This window comes from Emys orbicularis, chromosome 22, assembly GCF_028017835.1.
Source record: "Emys orbicularis isolate rEmyOrb1 chromosome 22, rEmyOrb1.hap1, whole genome shotgun sequence".
Taxonomy (NCBI): Eukaryota; Metazoa; Chordata; order Testudines; family Emydidae; genus Emys; species Emys orbicularis.
In genome coordinates this window covers 12,051,186-12,075,151 of record NC_088704.1, presented here as the reverse complement: position 1 = coordinate 12,075,151, position 23,966 = coordinate 12,051,186, and the positions used below count along the sequence as shown (strand labels likewise).

Below are 23,966 nucleotides of genomic sequence, written 5' to 3'. Positions count from 1 at the left end.
TGTTGAATCTCTTGATTATTTCTGTGCTGGCTTTGGCAATACGAACCAGGTTAATCCCACATCCAACTGACATGTCGAATTCTGCTCTTCCAGACAGCGGAAGGTGGCAACAGGTTCAGCCTGACACCAAATACATTTTCCAACCACTTTTGAAAATGTAAATATAATAAAGGCCAAAGACAAAACAATTAAAATTGGTTTTCCCCTTTGGAAAAAGCGTTTTAATTATTTTTAAAAGATTTCTGTACAAAAACTGCAGCAGTGATTGATATTTGCCTCTCCACAGCTTGACAACAGAGACTTTTCTTCATTGGCAGTTCCCACAGGATCTCTTACAAAACACTATCTTTTTGGCCAGCTGTGCCTGGAGCCCCTGCAAAAACAGTTAGAGAAAGAATTTAAAATAGCTTTGGTTCGATGTTCACTTGAGCTTTAAAGCCTATGAAATGCTAGCAAGGCTGTAATGAGACAGTGGTGAAACAAGCTCTCTTGCTATCCCCACCTCAATGAGAGTCAAAGTAATGCTGCTCTTCTGCAGCTGCAGGGGATTTATGGGCCACAATGCTGCCCCTCTGGCTACCTCCCCATAAGAGTTATGCCTGGGAAGTGCAAACTAAATATCTTGGGAATTAGTCTCCGCGGAATTTTCATATGAGCCAACACCATCGCTTTCCTTTCTAACTCCCTGGTTAGACATGTGCTCTCTCCGTACAGCCTGATCTTTGGTCCAGGGCTGCATCTCCCATAAGACTAGCACCATTGTGACCTCAGGATTTCAGATCTTCTGCCAGCGTTGTCTTTATTCACATTAATCTTGGACTAGATTTCTGAGGCTGATGTCAATGAACACCAGTAGGTGTTGTGCAGCTCTCATGCTAAGCATGTCCAGATACTGCTGTGTGAACTAGTATAACAGTGGCTTTGCCTATGACTCCAGGGCACTTGAGTGGGGAACACTCCATCACTTTGCAGAGAACCGTTCAACAACATACCGATCACTTTTCCCAGCCAGGTAGGACATGCTTTTATTTCCAGCTGGGTGCTGAAGTTTGTTGGCTCCAGAGAATTTCTATATGAAAAGGAAAAATGACCCACCAGTGCATTAACTAACAAAATATATTTCACATGATACTTCTACTCGCATCCAACCCTGTCTTGTCCATCATACCTTCAAGGAACACTTTCTGCTCATTTAAGTTGTGAGTTTTGGAATACAACATATTCTCTCATTCACCTGAAATGAGCATTCCTGACTAGGAGCTTCTGCTTGACATTTCTGTCTACAGATTCCATGGAGATGAAATTTCTACAATTAGAGAGGGATCCTGAAGAGGACCTATCCCCTTTTCTTCTCCCCAACTCATCCCCACCACCATGCTTCATTTTATTCTACATCTCCTCTCTCTCTGTGGAATGAGTTTGGACTGACATTGAAGTGACTGCACAGGAAACTGCATTTCCCACAGTATCACATGTAAACTGATCACTTGTTAAACTCTACACATAGCTGTAATGATCTGAAAGAGAAGCTTGTGGGTACCATCTGCACATCAGTCGGAGTGGCAGGAGGAGGGTGCACATGGGAAGAGGGCTAGTAACAAGCCTTATGGATTAGTGATTGAAAGCCGGCATCTCAGCATCAAGTGGCTATTAGGGGAGGTTTGACATGTCTACAGACACACTGTATCACCTTTATTTCTGTTCCTCATTTCAGAGTGTTCCCTTACCTTGCCTGTGTGGGCCTGCTTGGCTGGATCAAACTGGGATGACTGCTTGGATTTGCTGTTTCCTGAGACAGACACAGAGTGGAGAATAATTGCTATTAGAAAAGTTCTTTTAAATGAACAGTAAATTCACACCAATAGCAAGTGCTCTTTGGCTGTAATGAAATATACAGGGCTGTCTTTCCCTCACTATGAAACAGAGTATACTGCTAAGGAGAGAATAAGCTTTTAAATGGATCCTCATTACACCTGATTCAAGTCTCTCCTATTTTCTACTCTGCAGGGTTTAATGAAATACATTACTCTATTGTGCAGAAAAAGGAGCCACTGCCTTTGGTAATTCCAAGAACATTTCAACTGGTTTTGTAATTACATGGACGGATGGTGAGCAATCCACTTCACCAGGCTGATTTCTTAAAATCATTCCCAATTCTTCCATTCGTACAGGGCAAAGACATTACTGTTTGGATGTCACAGAGCTCTACACACCCACACAGCCCCCGGGCTCAGCCAGGCAATTGTCTCCTGAGCCTGCAGCCTCGTAGGGGGGAGTCCAGCTCTTACCAGCGAACACCTTGAAGTTAGACTTGCTGTAATCAAAGGGGGTGAACTGCTTGGGCATTTCCTGCTCCTCTGGCTGCTGGGAGGCTTTTGGCCGTTTCTTCTCTTGTTTTGGTGTCTCTGTTCCTGGTTCACTGGTGATTCTCTCCCTCTTCTTGCTGGCCTGTTCCTGCTGTAAAAGCAACACACCCAAGGAAGGAAATGCGATAACCTCTCTGCCCGGTCACACTGGGCTCAGATGGCAGTTGTCATGGATACCATAATGGGGGGTGGGGGAAACATCATTTCTGTACTGAGATCCAAGGTTAAAGATGCCTTGCTCCCATAGCAGAGGCTTCTCAGATTAGAAATACTGCTGACAATCAGAACACTAGAGGCCTGAATCTGTTGTTGGTCTATGTACACATTTTGGGGGAAACCGAGAGAGGAAGACAGAGATAAGGCCATGGCAAGTATTCTCTAGGATAGAGGAGAGTTGAGGCCCAGCACAGATTCACTGAGATCTGAAACGAGGCCTGTGGCTGTGTACAGGGTCAGAAGCCCAGGAAAGGTTCAATCCATAGATTCAGAGGGCCAGAGAGATGTTAAGTGCCCTGGATCGAGGGCAGAGAGCTTATATTTGCGAAGGCTAAAGGGGTAGCTTTAGAGATACTTGTTTTGTCCTTCACACTCAAACATTTGTACGTACCACAGCTTGCTGACGGACTGAGACAATATTCTCTGCTGTTGCTTTGCACTCCTTCTGCACCTGTTCACGAGCGGCTGTGAAAAGAACAAAACAGAGATTCAGCCAAGAGACATGCAGGAAAGCAGGACTGCATTAGCAAAGATCGCTCTCAAGAAAGAATGAGGAGCTTGTTTTGCAAGGGCAATCCTCTTACCCCAGATACCACATAGAGACAATCTTCATGATGTGAACCTCATTCATCAGAAAACTCGTGATCTAAAAGGGGTTATATCCCCCAGACTATGGCAGGACAGGAGCATACCATATATAGATTATGGGGAAGCCAGCTGGCCGATTCCTCAACAGTCTGTTGGGCGGTGGGGAATGGCTTATCTCAAATTTCACTCCACCTTAGCTCTCAGCTCCCCTAGCTCTCTCTGAAACACTCCCACCTGCTGAATAATTGAGGGCAATCGATCAGCAAACTAAGGCACCCCGCTGGGCTGGCTCCCTAGAAAAGATTTTGGGTGTCCCCAAGACGACTGACTAATTACTAAAAAGCAACGAAGAGTCCTGTGGCACCTTATAGACTAACAGACGTATTGGAGCATAAGCTTTCGTGGGTGAATACCCATGTCATGCGTCTGACGAAGTGGGTATTCACCCACGAAAGCTTATGCTCCAATACGTCTGTTAGTCTACAAGGTGCCACAGGACTCTTTGTTGCTTTTTACAGATCCAGACTAACACGGCTACCCCTCTGATACTTGACTAATCACTGTTCTGCCGAAGTCTTAAGCATCTTCTCTACCCGAGGAATAACAAAAATGGAAAGTGTTAAGGGTTTTTTGGTAATAACTGTGCAGATTAACGTGCCAGCCTTCAAACACTGGATACCTGCATTCTATGTGGAACTGGTTACAGAGGAAGTGAATTTAGAGGAGTCAGCCTGGAATACATATAATTAAGCACTATTTGCAGTCTCTTGTCAGTGAATGGCTAATACGCAAACAAAAGGGATATTGCATGTTAGTATAGAAACACACTGGAAGAGCTGTGTGTATGGAAGTTTGCAAAGCACTAGTTTACACTGGGCCTTGTTCCAGTGACTGTATCAATCTCTCCGTTTCAAACAGCAGTATGTTTTAGCCCGTTACAAATATACAAGGATTAGACAGAGGAAAGAGGTGGCCTGCCATGCTGAAAGGAGACTTTCTAGTTAAAAACTATGGGTTATGATGATGGTAGTTTTAATGCAAGCACTCTGAACTACCAAACAATCAGATCTGCATTTGATTTCCAGTCCTGACCTTTTACGCTCTGTAAAGGTAAGGAGTACTACGGATGTATTGCTGGTAAGGCAAGAAGGAGAGGAGGACCTTAGGTCATTCACTGCTAACCACCCAAATCAGCTAAAATTGGTTTTGACTGGCTCTGAAAGGACTCTTGCTCAGAGTGTCTTGGTTGAAAAGGCTGTAGTTAAGATGCAGGGCCTGAATAGTGGTGTTACAGGGAAAGGGACATTCAGGGGTTTGGAAAATCCACCTTCCCTCCCCCAGCCCTCCTCAATCTCAGTCCAAAAAAGTGGGTGTTACCTCTCTGCTGTACTGCTTTCTTTTTGGCTTCTTCCTTTGCCTCTTTCTGCAGTTGTGCCTGACTCATCAACTTCCACCGATTGCTGATCTACATCAAAAGAAAATCAACCAGGATCACTCACTCTGAAGTCAGACAGAATGGGGGAGGAGTTTACAGACCTGCACCGGCATTCATTTTGGAGTACAGAACACCAAATTTGACTACGCTGGAGATTAAAATTTGTTGCATGAACCATGGTTAAAATATGACTTTTTTTATTCTGTAAAGAGTCCTGAGCCACATGAATTAGCACCAAAGGATCCAGGGCAGGTATGGTGTCTAGTTGTAATTCAATGTTTTGCAATGTGGGAGATATGAGCTGGCGTTTCCCTTGTTCTTTGGAGGAGAGGAATGCTGTAGAAGTCTGAAAAACGTCTCCCCTTTTCTGAGGTGAAAGGGAAGCAAAAAGGAAAAAAGTAAATCCAAGTAATCTCACGCCCCTCAGAAACTTCCAAAGGGGACTCGGAATTCATTTGTTGTCACCTGGTTCTTTCACAAGGAGCTGAGCAGTTTTCAGGAAATTTGGCAAGTAGACACTCACTTCATAAATTTTTGATGATGGGTCAAACTTTGCTGATTGTGAGATGTGGGCAGGATTCTGTTCTGAAGGCAGGTACTAGGAAAAGGAAAAGGAAAATTTCTTTTAACACAGCAGGCTACAGGGTGCAGGCAGCATACATGTCAGGGGAAGTCACTGACGGCTGAGATGCACACTTAGTAGGTGCTAACTGGAAAAAAAGGTCACATTTAACATCAATTCTACAGAAAGCTAAGGGTTCAAAAGAATGTCAGTTCACCCCTGTCCAAAATTACAAAGCTTGAGGCCAATAGAAATATTTCTATTAAAAGTAAATCCAATGGAAACACTTTTGATTACATTATCCTCCAGTTTGCAAGTCCAAACACACTGGCAAAATACATTTTAGAACATGGCAAACCAGAAATGAAATAGATTCAAATCAAGAGAGAACTGACTAGTTTATTTTCACCATCAAGCGGAGAGATGTAAAATACAGTCAAAGATGAAAAACTAGATTAAAAAAATGGTTTTAAAGGTATCTAACAAAAGCTTAAGTTTTTAAAAACATATGATTTTTTTAACCTGTTGAAGTGCCTCCTTAACATCCACGCTACAAGTTTCAAAACCAAATCCCATTGTTTTCCTTGCAAAATACATCTAAGCATATAACCTTGTGATTCCAGTAAATGAGCAGTAGCTGATTTCATGCTAGGCTCTACTAACCCTGCCTTGTGAAAATTCCTTCTCTTATGGGACCCACGATATTGCTCAATTTACCAGCTGTCACTACAAAGTATATACAGTGCCCTTTACCATTCTAAACGGATTTTCAAAGGACTCCATTATGCGCTGAGCCTTCTGCTGTGCGACTGTTAAGTTCTTCTCATTCCCTTCATCCACATCAGGCTCCTTAAGGAATGCAGAAAAACCATTAGCATATAAAATACATAAAAAGTTACTTACAGATTGTATATAGACAATGAGTCCAGCATTGTTTGAAACACATGTGTGACCTGAGGCTTTTAAGGGCTAGTAGAGTTAGTAAAAGCCAAAGACATTTAGGATATCCCCTAGTGCCAAAAACGGATACATCATCAACTAGGTTTCGCTTACTTGCGGCGGCGGCGGGCGGGGGGAGGGGGAGAGAGAGAAAAGGGGGAATGGAGGGAAGCGAGATGGGGAACTGAGACAGTACTGAATTTTACTTCTATACTTGACAAGCCTAGAAAGTTCTGTTCTGTAACAGTATCCATTTCACACCTGCTGCTTGTTTTAGTAGTAGGTGAATTTTCAGTTGTATTTTTGAGCTCCTCAGGTTATCGCAGTATCATTTCCTAATCCACCTCAAGGCCCAGTGTGGGCAGTGACCCTGGGACTGTAAGAAGAGCTAATTCACTTGCCCAGCTTCCTACTTGCTGAACTTGGTTATGCTGTACACCTGACAGGGAGCACAGCAGTATCTCCATGAATACCCTATTCCTCTGCAGCTACCTTTTGTGCAGCATTACTAGAACGCTTCACCAGTTGCAGACCCCTTCATATTACTGGAGCTTACACTGAATATACTGATGGTGGCTGTAGCAACAAGACACGTGGAATTGGGTAATATCCTTGTGCCGTCCATCTCCCCCTCGCTGTCCGAAAAGAGGCTCCCACATTCCAGAACTGGTGCAGGCTCTGCAGAGAAAGGAAAACAAAGTTTCTGGTTTTGAATACTCCATTCCTATTGGATTTGTGTTCTGCTATGACCTCCCTGGCTCTGCAAATGAGCTTCCACTGAAGGTGAAATGCTTATTTTAAGGTGTCAAAGAAAAAACGACTTGATTTTTTTCCATATTAGCAGAAGTCAGAGGCTGTCTCCCATCCTTCCCAAATTACCTAAGGCTGAGAGATTCTGAATATCATCCAGAGGAACACGTGAATTGTCATGAGGTCCAAACAAATGATTCTCCAGCCTCTGCAAACAAATTCAAATTACATATGTGATCAATACAGAACCTTGCTCCGAGATGCTTTAGGGGAATAAACAGAGTGGAAAATGACAGGCTAATCACAGTTTAAATGTATGGGTGATGTTCTGAGGCTAAGTATTTCTAATATAGCTCATCTTCAATTGCACAGTGAATCTGACACCAAACGGATGGCTGTGCAAATGGCTATTGGCTAGCAAGAATGCTTTGCTTCATAGACACAAGGTAGATGACTGGGACAGCTGTAGTAACTCACCTGAAATTTTCCTTCTTAAAAATCAGTCAATAGAGATTATAACAAACGTACACAAAACTTTGTCCAGCAACTGTAGTGTTTACTGATGGAAGACTTATTTACTATAGTCTTGTTTGGAGCTTTTAAAATATTGACTCATGACTGGTAGTTTTACAAGCATTATAGCACACAAGAATAAAACTGGGTTAACAGAGGGACGTGTTTGTCAAATGGAAAAAACTAGTCAGTGGATTTACTATAACTAGCTAGAATAAAATTACAATCTTCATGCTTCACGATATGGACCTCTGCTATAGCAGTTTCTATGAGTTTATGGTTTAACACATTAGCATGCTTAGCATGACAGAGATAGTACCTCTGGGTTGGGCAGAGACCCTTTCTTCTTCACCGCCGTTGCAGTTTCAGACTAAGGGGAGAGAAAAAATAAGAAAATTACTAATGGTTAACTTTGAAGCATCTAGCCCAGCAGGCACAAGCTTCCCCCTACCAATATTTTCAACACAGCTAGCAAAAGAACAGTTCTACATTTCCCTCCCGGGGGTGTGTGTCTGTGTGAGGATAGGTAAAATTACGAAGCTGTTCACATAGCAAGGCTGTGTTTGTGCTCAGGAATGGCTTAATTTCCCTGTAGGAGGATGCACTCCACTGTAGTAACAGCAGATATGTGCTGACCTTTATTAAACCTCATTCCAAGCCTCTAGGTTGCGTGTAGGTTTCTGCTTTGCCAGTTGTGTGGGCTTTGTCATTGGTGATTTCTTATGTGCATCCAACAAGCTCTTATTCCCTTTGTAGGTAAATGTGATGTGTGCATAAAGGCAGAATAGGGGTTATGCCCCAGAAACCTCACAGTTGATTGCTTTGCTCAAGAGTGAATATTTCTACCCTGTTACTCCCTTAGTTCCCTTAAGGGCCTGAACTGCATTGAAATCTGCAGTGAGATTTCATTGCAGGGGTAGGAAGAAATGCCTACAGGAAGTGCTTCTGTGTGCACGCACTCTAGCATACTGTACAGTACTCAGGCTTCAAAGTGAGGTTACTGTCTCACACACAAATGGCAATCCCCAGCAGCAGCCTTGCACTATAGCCTTGCATGTAGACTATTTCTAGATTTCAATACCTATGAGATCAATAGGAACCTCTGGAAGACAAGGTGCAAGAGATATTCCACAGTAAAGTCCACGTCTTTTGAGTTTTGTTACGTGTTGGTAGAAGATCTTTGTACCTTGAGCAGAGGCATCTCTCGGGCCTGTTGGATGAGGAGATGCATTTCGTTGATCTGTTGACGGACTAGTGGTGGGATCGGGTTGCAGCAAGCAATGATGCCCTGGGGTTCTCTAAAGACATAATGAATGAAACCGAGTTTGCTATATACTCAGCTGATAAATCAAACCTCCACATGCAAAGGAGAGTCAACCAGATGTAATCAGAGGCCTCGCTTCACTGAGTAAGGCAAATCAGATTAGTCATCACTGTTTATCCAGTACACTTACAAATGTGTCAATATCACGTCTGAGCACATAAGGAAAGCCCGTTAGCTCAGCCCCCCACATGTTCTTTCTGCATCCAGATTTAATTTCTCTCCTTGTCCAATATCTATTTTTCTTACAGAGGGAGTGTGGAGGGATTTGAAATCACAGATGCAGTTTTATCTCCTTTCAAGTGTGGATGGTAAATTGTGAATACCAAGCCCTCCGAAAAAAATCTTGTTTACGGGAGAATGTTGTGGCGGACATGAGAGGGGTGTGGCACCTACACATTTTCCTTTACAAACTGAACCAACACCTAGGTGTATACTCCTATAGAGTACTGATGGAGAGCTCAAAAAAGAAGGGAGATGCAATGACTGGCAGCAGTGTGACCATGTTTTGCATAGTAGGCTGTGTATTCCTGACACAAAGACACATGTATTTCATAGCCATCTGGCTTATGCTAGAAGAGCTTAGCATCTTAATTCTTTTGTGCACGGAATTTCTCTGCTTTGAAGAACTAAAGACAAAAGCAGTGCTAATTACTGGGAGCAACAAGCTAACCACAGAAGTAAAAAAATAAATAAAATAAAACAAGGTAAGAGGAAAACCCAGCTGACTGATGGACCTGGGACAAGCAAATTACATTCAGAGTTGTACAAAAACAGAAAAAAAACAAAAAGGCACCAATACGTACTTGGGCAGCTCCTCTGCTATCTTCAGTAGCATATGGTTTGGTAGCACATACCTGCAACATAAAGAGCAGTAGCACTGATATCATGGTAATTGTGTTAATGTTAGACTTGTTTACAGAGAAATTTAATGGGGAGGGGGAAAAAACAAACAAACACCTTATGTATCATTTTGCACTGGATCCAAGTTCTTAAGAGTTAGGGTCAGTTAAGGAGAAATAAATCAGGATTGATCTAGGAAACCATAGAGGCAACTCCTCCCTCCCACAATGTGATTTCTGATCTGGGGTTTAGGGGGTCAGAGGAAGAAGTGGTGCAACTAAAGTACGGCGCCTTTCACTGGATAGTGTCTTAGATACACAGGAAGCACCCAAATCAACCATTCTTAGCAGATCCAGTGTTTCTTTCGACGAGCTGCACCACTCTGCAGAGATCCATTTAAAACTGTGTCTAATGAACGACTTCCTACCCTGTACTCTCATCCTCTTGGCGTGCCATCTTGTCCCTCCAGGCAAATAGCAATTTAAAAGCCGTTAGCTGCTGCGTGTTGAGATGCTTTTTCTGCCTCCTGTAGAGCTCAAGATAGGTGTCCTCTGAGAAGATGGGTTTGATGTATTTCTGAACAGGAAGAATTAGAGAGATTGGTGATCAATATCAAACAGAGTCATGTACCAACTCCCTTTGGCACTTCCCAGGCTGTGTTCTCTCTAGCACAGAGAATCAAGCACACAAGAGAGGACTGGATGGTTTGCAACAGTGGCTCGGGAAGTCAGGACTGAGGAGCCACTTGAGGTTTTTACCTTAAGCATTTGGGGCTGACAACTGTTTATGTTTTAGTTCCAGCCACGCTCATTTTTTCATTTTAATTTGGATACATGAGGCAAGAAAGTTTTCAAGTCCAAGAGCATCCACAGACATACCAGATCTTTAAGTCTTGGTCGATTAGAAAACTACCCAACTCATGTTCTCACTAGTTTTCACTTGGCAGTGTATATTTGTCATAAAGTTACAGTGTGCTCCAATATCTGGGGCTTTCATTAGGGCTATCCAGAGAAATGTGAGTAAATATTGACTCACTTGAAAAGTTTCAGTCTCTTGACACCTGCAGGCTGATGTGGATCAGCAGCAGCGGTTTTGAAGATAACAAAAGGTCTAGGACACCTAGAGCAGGGGTTCTCAATCTTTTTCTTTCTGAACCCCTCTCCCCCCCCGCTATAAAAACTCCACGGCCCACTTGTGCCACAATAACTGGTTTTCTGCATATAAAAGTCGGGGCCGGCATTACGGGGTAGCAATCAGGGCAATTGCCTGGAGCCCCATGCCACAAGAGCCCTCGCGAAGCTACTTTGCTCAGGCTTTGGCTTCAGCCCCGGGCGTTGGGGCTCAGGGCCCCGGGCTTCAGCCCCATGCTTCGGCTTTCTGCCCTGGACCCTAGCGAGTCTAACACTGGCCCTGCTTGGCGGACCCCCTGAAACCTGCTCGTGGCCCCCCAGACCACTGGTTGAGAACCACTGATCTAGAGGTCCCTTAGCTAGTGGAACAGCTGAGCCCACACTAGGTGGGAATGGAGAGAGAGTAAGGCTGTAAGACTATTTCCTGATATACATACTGAAAATTAGGGATGCTGCCAGAAGGTAGGGAATGGGCCAGGCCCAACCTGGGGTGCTTCCCATCCTAGACAGTCTGTATTCTGACCCAGATAATTGGTCCCCAGATGAAGATTTACCTTCAGGCAGATGTCCTTGCTGCGCTGCCACACCACCTGCAGCTGAGTGGGCTGTCCATTTCCTCTCTCCCATAGTGCCTCTCTCACTTTATCATAAATGTAGAGCAGGTAGTGAGTGTCGTCTCGGGCGTACTGGATCATTTCCTCTGGCAAAGGGCTGGAAGCAGAGAACTATCAGTGTTGCACAAATGTTTTATAGTAGCCCATCCATCATCCTTGCAGTGCCCTCTGCCACAGCACGTAAAGACAAGCTACATCTGGGTCTACCCCCAAGAACGAATCCAGGAATTCTATGGAGTCCTCTCACCAGAATCTCATTTGTGGGCACATTACAAGGATTTTCTCCATCTGACCTCTTGCCTATATCTGGGAGACCAGGATCCCCAGGGGAGCCCATTCAATCAGATGGCAGGGGGTACCTTGTATAGTAATGTGGCACCACTGTGCGCCTGCACCTGTGTTCTTCGTAGGCCAGGGGAGATTGCACTGCAGAGATCATTCTCAAGCTAGAACCCATCATTCAGTCCCTGTACTGGTTTACATAGCAGTTTTGTCTGGAAGTTAGAATTTTTTTTAGTGGTGCATCTGTTACAACAGAATTGCAATTTTAGAATGCTAGGCTGAGCAATGCAGGGAAGGTGGCAGCAATTACTTCTTCAAGGAGGTGGCAGCTTTTGTCATAACATTACATTGTAGTTATGCACTGTTCCTATTGCATTAAGTCAGCTTCCAAAAGTCTTTTGTTTCGCTGATTTTAAAAAACACATATTACAGCATTTGGAGAGAACTTTGATGAGCACTAAGTAAGGGGCTGAAATAGACAGCCAAGCACAGCGTACCATAGGCAGGTGCTGTACATACTAATCTCAACCCCATTCAACAAATCTGCTAATACATTTCAGCTCTGTTTTGAAGCCTGTCCCTTTTATTCCAGTTCACCACCACCACAGTACTAACCAAAAATCCCAGTGAGCTATGTGGTTTGGGGGTCGGTTGAGAAGTGAAACAGTCACCCATTAACATGCAAACAAGTCCTGAATTTGACTCTTAACTCTAATGCCAACACGTCAGGATAAAACTTTTACCGAATCCTCCAGTCAGCCAGCTGATACCGCTTGTCAGTTTCCACATGGCAATAGAGTTTTAGCAGGTGGTCCAGGGAGTGCCTGCCAAGATTGAGGAGACGGGCAGCCTGGTGAGTATCAAACATGTTCACTAAGTACAGACCAAAATCTTTCTGTAGCCACTCCACATCTGAGTCGGCACCATGAAGGACCTGTAAGGCAACACAATCAAATGCATCAGAAACAAGAATGTGAGATGGTGGAATAGCACTTGGGATGAGAGGATAACCAATTCCACTTAGGGGCCCTGAAGCACTGAAGCACAAGAGTTAGAAAGTTACGTTTCTAAACGAAGACCTCTTTGCTGGCATTTCTCCTTCCACTGTTAGTGGCATAACAGCAAGTACTTGGTTTCACCCAGACCATGTTTCCACACTCAGCCCTCTCAACAGACAACAGGTAAACTACTGAAAATGTATTTCTCCCCTGCCCCCCCTTCCCAAAATAGATAGTAAAACCCAAGAGCTTTGGAGCTGAGAAGATGCCTGCTAACTGTTCAGTGACATTGCTTATGACGCTCCCCATCCATTCCCTCCTGTGTTTACACATTTTTATCTAGTGGGCAAGCTCTTTGGGGCAGGGACCTTGTCTTCATACTTGTCAGTAAAGCACCTACAATCAAGAACAACAGAAATGGTACCTGGTTTGTGTCCAGCACAGTCTGATGGATACAGACCTGCCTAAGACCTCCTGATGGGTGGTCATATCCATTTTTGGGCCATTACCAACTAAGCAGTGCTCATTCTCACAACAGTGACTTAGATGTTACTAGCATCTTATGGCCTGAGGTCATACAGGCTGATTCAGTGCTCACTGAAGTCGAGGGGAATCTTTCCAATGATTTCAATGGGTATTGGATCAGGCCCATACCATGGCTCTCCCACTTGTGCCAACCTTTCCCCGGAAGGAGGGAGTGGCCAGGGCAGGAGGATAAAGCATGTTTTCGGACAGAGTTAAGCCAAAAATAAGTTATCCAGGCATAATTCTGAAGAGGTTGGAAGAGTCTACTGACCTTCACAATAGCAGGGTCTGTGAAGGCCTCATTCAAAATATACATGTCACTACGTAGCTCCAGGGTGTCAATAATGAAATCTTCCATCCGGGTGGAAATCTGCATCAGACATGTCAAGCCCAGGAAACTCCTATAGGAATGGTGCTACCAGACAAAGGACAGAAGTTAACTCAGAGCCCCTGCAGGAGTGGTACTATGAAACACAGAATGACCAAAAGCAGAGGAAAAGATGACAATAAATGAATGAAGAATTCCTCTAGACAAAAGTTAATGACATGAACAGATTTCAGGTCTTTGCAATCATTGCTACTGTTTTAATAATACATCATCTGAATTAATTTTGAAGTTGGTCCTTTCCATGGATCTCAACATAACCCAGAGGATCATAGGAAAAATTCAAAACAGACTAAATTCAATATAAAGCTTATTACAATAGAATAAAGTTTGAGAAGTTAAAATGGCAGCCAAAATCCCATGCAGCCTTCTGAATAATAAAATGTAGCAGGCTTCCCACATCAGACCTGGGACATATCACCTAACTCAACATAAAAAGGATATAGAACACAAAGCAAAAGATGGTGGATAATAGTATAATGTGACCTGCTAAGTGCTAACTCAACATATGTAATTTAAAAGAAAGAGCAACACACTTACCTCCAAATCCACAGCAAATTCTTTGCAGCTTACAAGCTTTTCGTTCAGTTCTACCAACTCATCCAGGGTGGAGATAAAATGGCAGGGTGTGTCCTCAACAGGCCTGTACATCTGACAAAGCAAGTTATTAGATACCCACTTGTGGGGACATAGTGCTCTCCTCCCATAATACCCAAAAGTTTCTGAATTAAAGACTGCTATCACAGGCTGTAACTGCTCCCTTCAATCATAACTAGGCTACAAGCAGGGTCTACTGCAAACTGATTATCTACTTCTTCCAACATTTTTTCTAGATTCGAATGCTAATTTAACCTGGGCACTAACCTGGAGTTGTGGTTTCTCGAGAGCTTCATCTGGTGGAACAAAGTGCTCCAGTTCATACTGGTAAGGATGAGCAAACCTGCACAAATAACAAAAAAGGAATCTGCATCATTCCAATCAACTTCACCGAGCCACAGGAAGTAGTTACCAAGAGATACTCTTTGTGAGCCACCAGTTTGCCTAGTATTGACCAGAAATCCTAGCACAGGGCAGGATTTGTTATGCATAGGTATAAAAAAAATTATGAACATATATGGAGGCAGCTATAAGTGAAGAAGCATGCATGTGCACAGACACAGAGAAGAGCCACATAAGGTGCTGCATGTGACAGGTACACGCATAAAAGGATTGCATACAAAATGCATATAAATCTAGTGTATTTCCAGCATCCTGTTGCCTATTTAATTTCTTACATGTCTTGTTCAGTCTGCTGAGTTCTCTGTTGATGGAGGAAATCGGCTAGAGCAGCCGGTACATCCAAGTCCTCAGGACGCTCCTTTCGCTCCCGCCTGCTTTTTGCGAGTGCTGAATGACCAAGATGAAAAAATTAGACAACGCTGTACAAATAATGTGTATTCCTAACTCAAGTGTCTCTCCTCAATGCCTAACCTAAAACCCATTAAAATCATTAAGTACTATAAAACCCTAAACACTCCTGGCCTACTGCTTTTAAATACAAGATTTCTATCTGTGCCTCATTTTATAACTCAGGAGTAGGTATGACAAGAACATATGTCACCCTGCAAAGATTAAGTAAGATGCGCAATGCTAATATAACAAGAAATTTTTTAAATTTAATCACGTGGTGCGAGCATCCCAAAGATGAATAATTCTGGCTGCCAAACACTGCTCTGCAATGGAAAGGCAACTAGCAGCTCTACCTCCATTATATTTGCTATTAGAAAGTGATGAAAAATAATAAACCAAAGTCAAATCAACTGTTAGCAGCTAGAACTGCAATTGCATTTTAATGGAGAAATGCTGATTAAACAACAGAAGACAGATCCCAAAGACTTGGGATGTTATTGTGTGCGCGTGTGGCGGGGGGGGGGAGGGGGAGGAGAGGAAGAGAAGAACTACTGAAGCTTTTGGTTGCCTTGTGCCAACTATTTGGCTAAGGAAGCCAAAGCAAAGAAGCTCACATCTAATCTTTTTTTCACTATACCAGTAAAATAACCCATTATTTCTTCTAAGCGCAACTGCATTTACGCAGGACCTGGTACTTCTTGACATCAATAAGAGCCTGATCCCTGACTTTAGCGGGAGCAGGATTAGCTCCAAAATACATTCTGTGTTACAGATTGTTACATGTGCATCCGCAGCAAGACATTTTATACAGACTTGCCTCTAATAAGATTAACAACAACATAATGGCACGCTTACTACTTCCAAAGGGTTTTAGTCTCCTTCTGAGGTACACGTTCTTTAGATTCAATGATTTCTTTTGGCTTGTGAGGTTTGGTTTCTGTCTGATGTTCATTATAAAAATAATAATTAGGGCTGTTGAGTAATTGCAATTAACTCATGCGATTAACTTAAAAAAATAATTGCGACTAAAAAAATTAATCACGATTAATCGCAGTTTTAATCTCACTGTTAAGCAACAGAATACCAATTGAAATTTACTAAATATTTTCGATGTTTTTCTACATTTTCATACATATTGTATTCTGTGTTGTAATTTAAAATGTATATTATTATTGATTACAAATATTTTCACTTTAAAAATGATAAAGAAATAGCATTTTTCAATTCACCTCATACAAATACCATAGTGCAATCTCTTCGTTGTGAAAGTGCAATTTACAAATGTAGATTTTTTGGTACACAACTGCACTCAAACAAAACAAACAATGTAACACTTCAGAGCCTACAAGTCCACTCAGTCCTACTTCTTGTTCAGCCAATTGCTAAGACAAACAAGTTTGTTTACATTTACAGGAGATAATGCTGCCCTCTTCTTATTTACAATGTCACCAGAAAGTGAGAACAGGCATTTGCATGGCACTTTTGTAGCCGGCATTGCAAGGTATTTACATGACAGATATGCTAAACATTCGTATGCCCCTTCATGCTTCGGCCACCATTCCAGAGGACATGCTTCCATGCTAATGATACTCGTTAAAAAAAATAATGCGTTAATTCAATTTGTGACAGGGGAGAATTGTATGTCCCCTGCTCTGTTTTACCCGCATTCTGCCATATATTTCATGTTATAGCAGTCTTGGATGATGACCCAGCACATGTTGTTCATTTTAAGAACACTTTCACTGCAGATTTGACAAAACGCAAAGAAAGTACCAATGTGAGATTTCTAAAGATAGCTACAGCACTCAACCCAAGGTTTAAGAATCTGAAGTGCCTTCCAAAATCCGAGAGGGATGAGGTGTGGAGCATGCTTTCAGAAATCTTAAAAGAGCAACACTCCGATGTGGAAACTACAGAACCCAAACCACCAAAAAAGAAAAGCAACCTTCTGATAGTGACATCTGACTCAGAGGATGAAAATGAAAAAGCGTCGGTCCACACTGCTTTGGATTGTTAGGGTACGTCCAGACTACCTGTCGGATCGGTGGGTAGCGATCGATCTATCGGGGATCGATATATTGTGTCTCGTCTAGACGTGATATATCGATCCCCGAACGCACTCCCGTCGACTCCGGAACTCCACCAGGGCGAGCGGCAGTAGCAGAGTCGATGGGGGAGCCGCAGCCGTCGATCCCGCGCCGTGAGGATGGGAGGTAAGTCGAAATAAGATACGTCGACTTCAGCTACGCTATTCCCGTAGCTGAAGTTGCGTATCTTACATTGACCCCCCCCCCCCCAGTGTAGACCAGGCCTTATTGAGCAGAACCTGTCCCCTGGAATGGTGTTTGAAGCATGAAGGTACATATGAATCTTTAGCGCATCTGGCACATAAATATCTTGCGACACTGGCGACAACAGTGCCACGAGAACACCTGTTCTCACTTTCAGGTGACATTGTAAAGAAGAAGCGGGCAGCATTATCTCCTGCAAATGTAAACAAACTTCTGTGTCTGAGCGATTGGCTGAAGAAGTAGGACTGAATGGACTTGCAGGTTCTAAAATTTTACATTGTTTTATTTTTGAATGCAGTTTTCTTGTACATAATTCTACATTTGTAAATTCAACTTTCATGATAAAGAGATTGCACTATAGTACTTGTATTAGGTGAATTGAAAAATACTATTTCTCTTGTTTTTTTACAGTGCAAATACTTGTAATCAAAAATAAATGTAAAGTGAGCACTGTACACTTTGTATTCTGTGTTGTAATTGAACTCAATATATTTGAAAATGTAGAAAACATCCAAAAAAATTTAAATACATGGTATTCTATTATTGTTTAGTAGCACGATTAATCGTGATTTTTTTAATCACTTGACAGCCCTAATAATAATACGAGCTAGGTGGTATTATTATATGCTACCCAAGGCAAATGAAGCCCTCTTATTCTGGCCTTCTTACCTTCAGGCAGCGGTTTCAGAGCGTTGGGTTTGACAAAAAGCTTAGGTACAAAGGGAGTGTTGGAATTGTCAATCTTCTCTCGAAATTTGAGCTGTGGTCGAGTGATATTCTTGGCATGTAGCAATCGGAAGGTTTCAGACTTTGTTCTGTGGGATTCTCCACTCTGTTTAAAAACACATTTGAATGGATTTTGAGATAGTCTATTAAGACTCACCCTATATGCATTTGAATATTAAACTCCAGACACAATAATGAAAAACTCCCCTGAAATTAGAGCACAGTATCTAAGGTCCATACAATAGCATCTAAATTAGGTGCCCTGGGGCCCTGAATTCAGGTTAGAGAGAGATCTGTGTGCATGAAATCTAGATCAGAAACCCAGAGATCTTGAATCTGGAGTGAAGGGGAAGCACAACCAGAAATCTAAAGGGACGTTGGGTTACTGAACTCCCAACCACCATCACTACAACTCAAGCCTAAACAAATAGCTCAAGTTAATTAAAATCAGCTGACTGTCGAAGTCTCACCTTACGGTTCCAGCTGGAAACAATTGTCTTTGGGAGCTGCATCCCTGCAGGGAGGATAGGCTGCTGGTTCTTGTTCACTCCTGCTGCTTCATCCAGTAAAATACCCTGAAATTCGGGAAAAGAAGCTTAAGCAAAACTGTATGAAACATCCTGTACTTGGCAGTCTAGCCTGACTGAAAGGAGAGAAATGTGCAGCTGCTTCCAAGCTCATCAACTCTGAATTTTGTAAAGGGCAAGAGTGGCCAAAGGCTAGGTATGGAATTCTAATGTTAGGGATTAGGAGAAGCAATTGCCAAGGAATCAAAGGAGAGTTTCTTCAGAGGTATTCATGTGCTGATCATCCTAGTCCCACACTCTCCTCTCATAACTTATCCTCCACTCTGCCCAGTTTTTAGATTGGGCCAACACAGAGTTAGTCTTGCATCTAATTTGCTTGGCAGAGCATGATAAGTAAACAACTCTCAGCCATGCTGAGAAATGAACCATTGTTATAGAAGTGGCATTGTCTTCTAGTGGCTGAGGCACTGGCCTGGGAATCAGGTGGTTTTTTGTTTTGTTTTTTTTTGCATTATGACACCATCTAGAGACCCCAACTGAGATCAGGGACATATCATGCTCGGCACAGTACAGGCAAATAGTAAGAGACAGTCCCTGACCCAAAGAGATGACAGTCTAAATAGACAAAAGTTTGGAAGGAAAACTGAGGCCCAGAGAGGTGATGTGATTTGCTCAAGGTCACACCACAGGTCAATGGCAGAGCCAGCAATAGAACATGGATCTCCAGATTCTCAGCCCCAGATGCAATGGTCTTTCTTAGGCGTCTTTCACACTCACTTTGCACAAGTGTAAATGACTGCATGAGGTTCCAGGCAGCAGAGAATAAAGCTGTGGGAGGCTACAGCACCAAAGCCCAAGGTGACATTATTGGGGTCTGGGAAGCACTGATTTAAATGACTGGTTTAAGAGACTTTACTTTTGAATGCGACTGGTACTGAGGTCTCTGCTCTCAGCCGCATGTCAGTTTAATCAGCTGCCAGCCTGTTTCCTTTTTTATGGCTGGGGTAATTATTCCAGCTCCCTTGCTCTCCTGGGGTAGTATATGATACATCCGCTCTGGCACCCACACAGGCAGCCTTCTCTTCCTCATTTGCAATGGAAAGGTTTGATTGACTGTCTCTGTTTTTCAGGAACAGTTGGAGCCCTGGTTTCTATTCCTTCTGCTGTGTGACTTAGGGCAAATCATGTCACTTTTCTGTGTCTCTGCTTTCCCTTAAGCCCTTTGTCCATTCTATTTAGATTGCAAGCTCTTCAGCCAAGGGACAGCTTGTGTGTATGTACAGCACCTAATACAATGGGTCCCAATCTCAGTTGGAGCCCTTAGGTGCTGCTGTCATACAAGTAATCATTTTCGTCCTTACAGGCTCAGTTCCAACCTACTGCTGTGATTTGAAATACAGAAAAGTGACAGACAGCTCAGAAAAATAGCCTGTAAAAAATAGAGGCTGTAATTTTTTTTTAATTTTTTTTTTAAAACAAGAGATACCTAAGAAATAGTGACTATAAGAGAATAAATGTTTAAAATGAAAGGGACCTAAAAGTGAGGAACAATGTGTAATTGCTAAATATTGCCATTTCAATTTCTGTAGAAAAAGTGATCCGCTGAATGGTTACAAGACAAAAAACTCAGGGAAAGTTTACTCACCACTCTTTCAAGAATGACATCATTGGAGTCAACCAGCAAATCAAATTTATCTTCCAGCTCTGTTGCTTTGCTGCGATCCTTGATGTGACTGCGACAGCCATGATACTGCATCACCTTGCTCATACTAACAAGAGAATAGTTCAGTTACTCTTTAAATGACATTAAAAGCAGGTATACTAAAGACTGGACCAATTAAGATCCTTCCTGAGCTCTGGCTACTCTGAGGTTTGCAAAATCAAATACAGATCCTTTAGATACTGTTGTAAGAGCTTTGAACATGAGAAGCTCTGAGAAAGTGCTAAGTATTGCTATTCATTTCCACTGGGTCTATGGAACTTAGATTGGGCCGTCTGGTTAGGAAGTCACTTTTCCATCAGCCCTCACCTGCTCAGTTCTTCACCTAAATTGTTACAGCTACTTTACAGTGGTAAATTGAATGACTCAATTTTTATCATTACCATTTAAATTTCATGTATCAGAAAAGCAGCTGACACATTTTTAAATACAGCTGAAATATACGTAATAAAAAATGCTCATATATTGTTTTATTTTGAAATTTGCAAAGAAGAGAATTCTCTGCCCCTCACTCTGTTCCCTATCGCTAGGTTTTCACCACTGACACAAGAAAGCCAAAATGTCCTTACCAGTGAAGCAGCCTGTCACCTTGCGTTTCACAGTATGCCCGGAATCCAGGAAAACTGCGATAGAAGTCATATTCATCTCCAGGCTGAGGGAGCCCATTAGATGCCTTAGTAGCAGCCACCACAGTGCCCAGTGCATGCTGTTAAAAAGCATCACATCATTAAAATATAATTCCACAACGTATCTTCATTTTTCTATGACCCTGCCAGATGAACACACAGTAACCCCATTCCTCGCATTATATTACTATTCCTAAACCAAGACACAACTAGGCCTTTTTAAACAAGAGAGTTTACAACCATTTCTTTCTGAGTTAATGAAACTAATACTAAAAAGAAAAGAAAAACCTTAAACTGAAGATGTTTTGGTTTAATGGAAATATTATGGGTATACTAGCTCCAACTTCAGAACCAGGAAATGCTGTCTCTCTAGGGCCATGTCTACACTATAAAATTAAGTCAACCTAATTTACATCGGCATACAGCCACTGCAGTAATTGCATCGCTTGTGCGTGTCTACACTTCGCTCCTTGCATCACCGATGTGTGTCCTTACCAGCACCGCTTGTATCGATTTTATCGTAGGGCATTGGGGGAAGCTTCCTGAAAGCCAGTAACCATCTATGCAAGCAACATCATGTCTACACTGCCACTGCGTCGACCTAACTACATTGATTTTGATTCTATGCCACTCATGGAGGTGGAGTTATTAAGTTGGCAGGAGCGAAATTTTAAGCGTAGTCACTTCCATTGTTAGGTCGATGCAAGGCAGCTTACATCAACCTAACTCTGTAGTGTAGACCAGGCCAACAAAAGGTCCCTGGGTGAGGGAATGTTTAGGAATTAAGTTTGTAATGATGGAGATGCAATACTGTGGTTTTTAAATCGGTTTGTAGAATGCTTTGTCGTGCTTGGATTAACAGTCCCATATAAATGTCCACCTATATCCCAAAAATCAAGACCTAGCTGCTAAATGCATATTGAAAACCCTTCTTGCTGTAGGGAGAGCATTACAAAAAAATGAAGAATAGAGAGAATCCCACCACTCCAGTGTTGCCAAATCTGAGGGTTTCCTTTGATTTTTTTTCCTGTTAAGACACAGATAACTAAATTTAGGGCTGCTTTTGGCACCAGGGCCCATGCATGAGCTAGTACCGGCTGTTTAGGTTCCATTTATCTCACCCCCATGATTCTAGTTCTCCAGCCTCCACTGCAGGGAATGCCCTAACTAACTGGAGAGGTTATGCTGACAATTTGCCAGGAATAGGAAGACTGCATGAAATTAGGAAAAAGGGAGACTGCCTCCAGTGCCCATGGAGACAACAGCGCCAGCTTACAATTCTAGTTCTGAGTCCCGTGGCCTACACCTCTCCACGTAACAGAACTGCAAACACGGACTCACTTCACGGCAGTGAGATGCAGCTTGTCCCCCCCCTCTCCCGGGGCAAGATGGGTTAAGGTGGGCGGCGCTGGGAGGCTGCACTGGAGAGCTCTGGCTACGCGTGCTGTGCGGGGAGGGGGGGCAGAGAGAATGTAGGTTGTATGTGGGGGCAGCATCCCCCCCCGTGCCCACGCTGGCGCCCGGGTTCCCCCCCTCCCGGGCTGCCCGGCTCACTCAAGCTCTACCCAGCCCATGGCGACCAGTCCTGTGCTGACTGGGTGGGTGGTGCAGGCCCCGGCTGCAGCAGCACGAGATGGGCGCAGGGTCACTGCTCCAAGGCCCCGCTTCCCCACCGCCTTGCCCCTTAGAGCGAAGGCCCTGGGCAAACGGGGGCAAGGCCCATACTACAACGCCCGGCATGCAACACTCCGCCTCGATCTCGGCCGCCCAAACCCCGCTACAGCGGGCACGGAGAATGCTGGGAAATGCAGTGTAGAGAGCGTCCCCTCAGGCCTCAGCATCAGCTAGGACCGCGAGCAGGAACTACAGTCCCCAGCATGCCCCGCTGCGGCGTGTGTGTCGCAAAGCACGCCGGGAGTAGTAGTCTGCGGCGGCTCCCTCACGTACCTTGACGAAGGAGTCGGCATCCCTGAACCCCGGTAGCACGGTGTCTGAGCAGCCTCCCGGCGGCTCCTCGGTGGCGCCGCCACTCCCCGTGTCCATTATCTGGCTTGTCTTAAGTGCTGCGCTACGACTCCCCAGTCCGCCGGCAGCCGCCATCTTCGTCACGGACCCACGTGACGCGACAATAGCTTAGTCTCGCGCGATAACAGAACCGGGGGGGTGAGGGGGGTTGCAGGGAAGGCGGAAGTGCTGCAAGACGCATGCGCACGCACTGAGCGACGACGGGGAGAGCAGGGGCTGCCCTATAACTTTCTGGGTCTTTCCCTCTTTTTACTTCAGAGAGGCCGGGCGAGTGGGCGAGTCGACGCGACGCGACCTACTTGTCCGTCTTATGGGCCCGGAGCCTCCCCCACAGTTGCCAGCAGCGTGCTCTGGGGGCGCTCATCCCAGCACTGGCCGCCCCCCTCCCCATCCCAAAACTACCTTTCAAACTCACCTCCCCCCCACCCCGCCCTGGGCCAAAGCCTGCTGCTGTCCCCGGGAGTGGGGCAATCTTCCTGCCAAGGTCCAGGGCCCCAGTGCAGCCGACTGCCCCCCACGCTGTAGGGTCCTGGATGCTGCCCTTGCTGTAGTCGGGCCATGAGCCTGAACCCACCCCCTACAACTCAGCACTCTAGTCAGGGGCTTGACTTCAGTTGAGGAGAGGTTATTCACTCTGCTATCCAGCGTGACTCCTGGAGTAAATGGACATTTCCTAGGAAAGCCTCGTCTAATCTTGACTAGACTACAGCCTGAGATAACCAGTCACATTTGTTAACTGGCTTTGATTTTTGGAGTTTGTTCTACACCGGTTCAGAGATTTGTGGCATAAATGTCAATCTGCCAGCAGATGGAGACTACAGCTCAAGTTTTTACCCCTGACATTCCTCCACCAGTATACAGTCTGGGGGAGTTGATTATTTAGAAGCAGGAATAATCAAAATCAAAACAGGTAAAACCTTTTTTTCCCTATCCCTGTCCAGACACTTTGGATTTCCTATATGTTTCCGTGGCCTGTATTATACAGGAGGCAAAATTATAATGGGCCCTTCTAACCTTAACATCTTTGAATCTATATCAATACAAAACATTTGATAGGAAGAGACGTCATCTAAACCATCATCCCTCCAAATACACACCACAGTGATCAGATTAAAATTCTATTTCTTCGGTCTCACAGAATCAGTTTCTTGTGCTAAGAGAAGAAAAATGCCCAAAAATCTGGAATAAAGAAAGT

At 43.8% G+C, this 23,966-nt stretch overlaps 1 protein-coding gene across 1 annotated transcript; it reads right to left on the bottom strand.

The window, feature by feature from the left end:
• Nucleotides 1-194: 194 nt before the first annotated feature.
• Nucleotides 195-22,862, bottom strand: EXOSC10 (exosome component 10). The gene is made up of 25 exons (XM_065421250.1): nucleotides 22,694-22,862; nucleotides 20,690-20,826; nucleotides 20,046-20,169; nucleotides 18,344-18,448; nucleotides 17,817-17,979; nucleotides 14,742-14,853; nucleotides 14,332-14,407; nucleotides 14,008-14,118; nucleotides 13,354-13,497; nucleotides 12,303-12,493; nucleotides 11,218-11,374; nucleotides 9,961-10,109; nucleotides 9,497-9,547; nucleotides 8,556-8,667; nucleotides 7,689-7,739; nucleotides 6,986-7,064; nucleotides 6,663-6,784; nucleotides 5,921-6,016; nucleotides 5,129-5,203; nucleotides 4,548-4,635; nucleotides 2,974-3,047; nucleotides 2,289-2,457; nucleotides 1,728-1,789; nucleotides 993-1,069; nucleotides 195-373 (listed from the first exon to the last, which is right to left on the bottom strand). The coding sequence occupies exons 1-25, from the start codon at nucleotides 22,844-22,846 to the stop codon at nucleotides 343-345; spliced, it is 2,709 nt and encodes a 902-aa protein (XP_065277322.1). The 5' UTR covers nucleotides 22,847-22,862; the 3' UTR covers nucleotides 195-342.
• Between the last annotated feature and the right edge of the window lie 1,104 nt (nucleotides 22,863-23,966).

Bases quoted from the DNA above. Each gene is read 5' to 3' on its own strand.
- EXOSC10 (XM_065421250.1), bottom strand. From the start codon at position 22,846: ATGGCGGCTGCCGGCGGACTGGGGAGTCGTAGCGCAGCACTTAAGACA. The intron at 5,204-5,920 runs GTAAAGGGCACT...TCCTTTTCCTAG, and splicing joins TTGAAAATCCGTTTAGAATG to TACCTGCCTTCAGAACAGAA. The intron at 1,790-2,288 runs GTAAGAGCTGGA...TGTCTGTCTCAG, and splicing joins TAACTTCAAGGTGTTCGCTG to GAAACAGCAAATCCAAGCAG.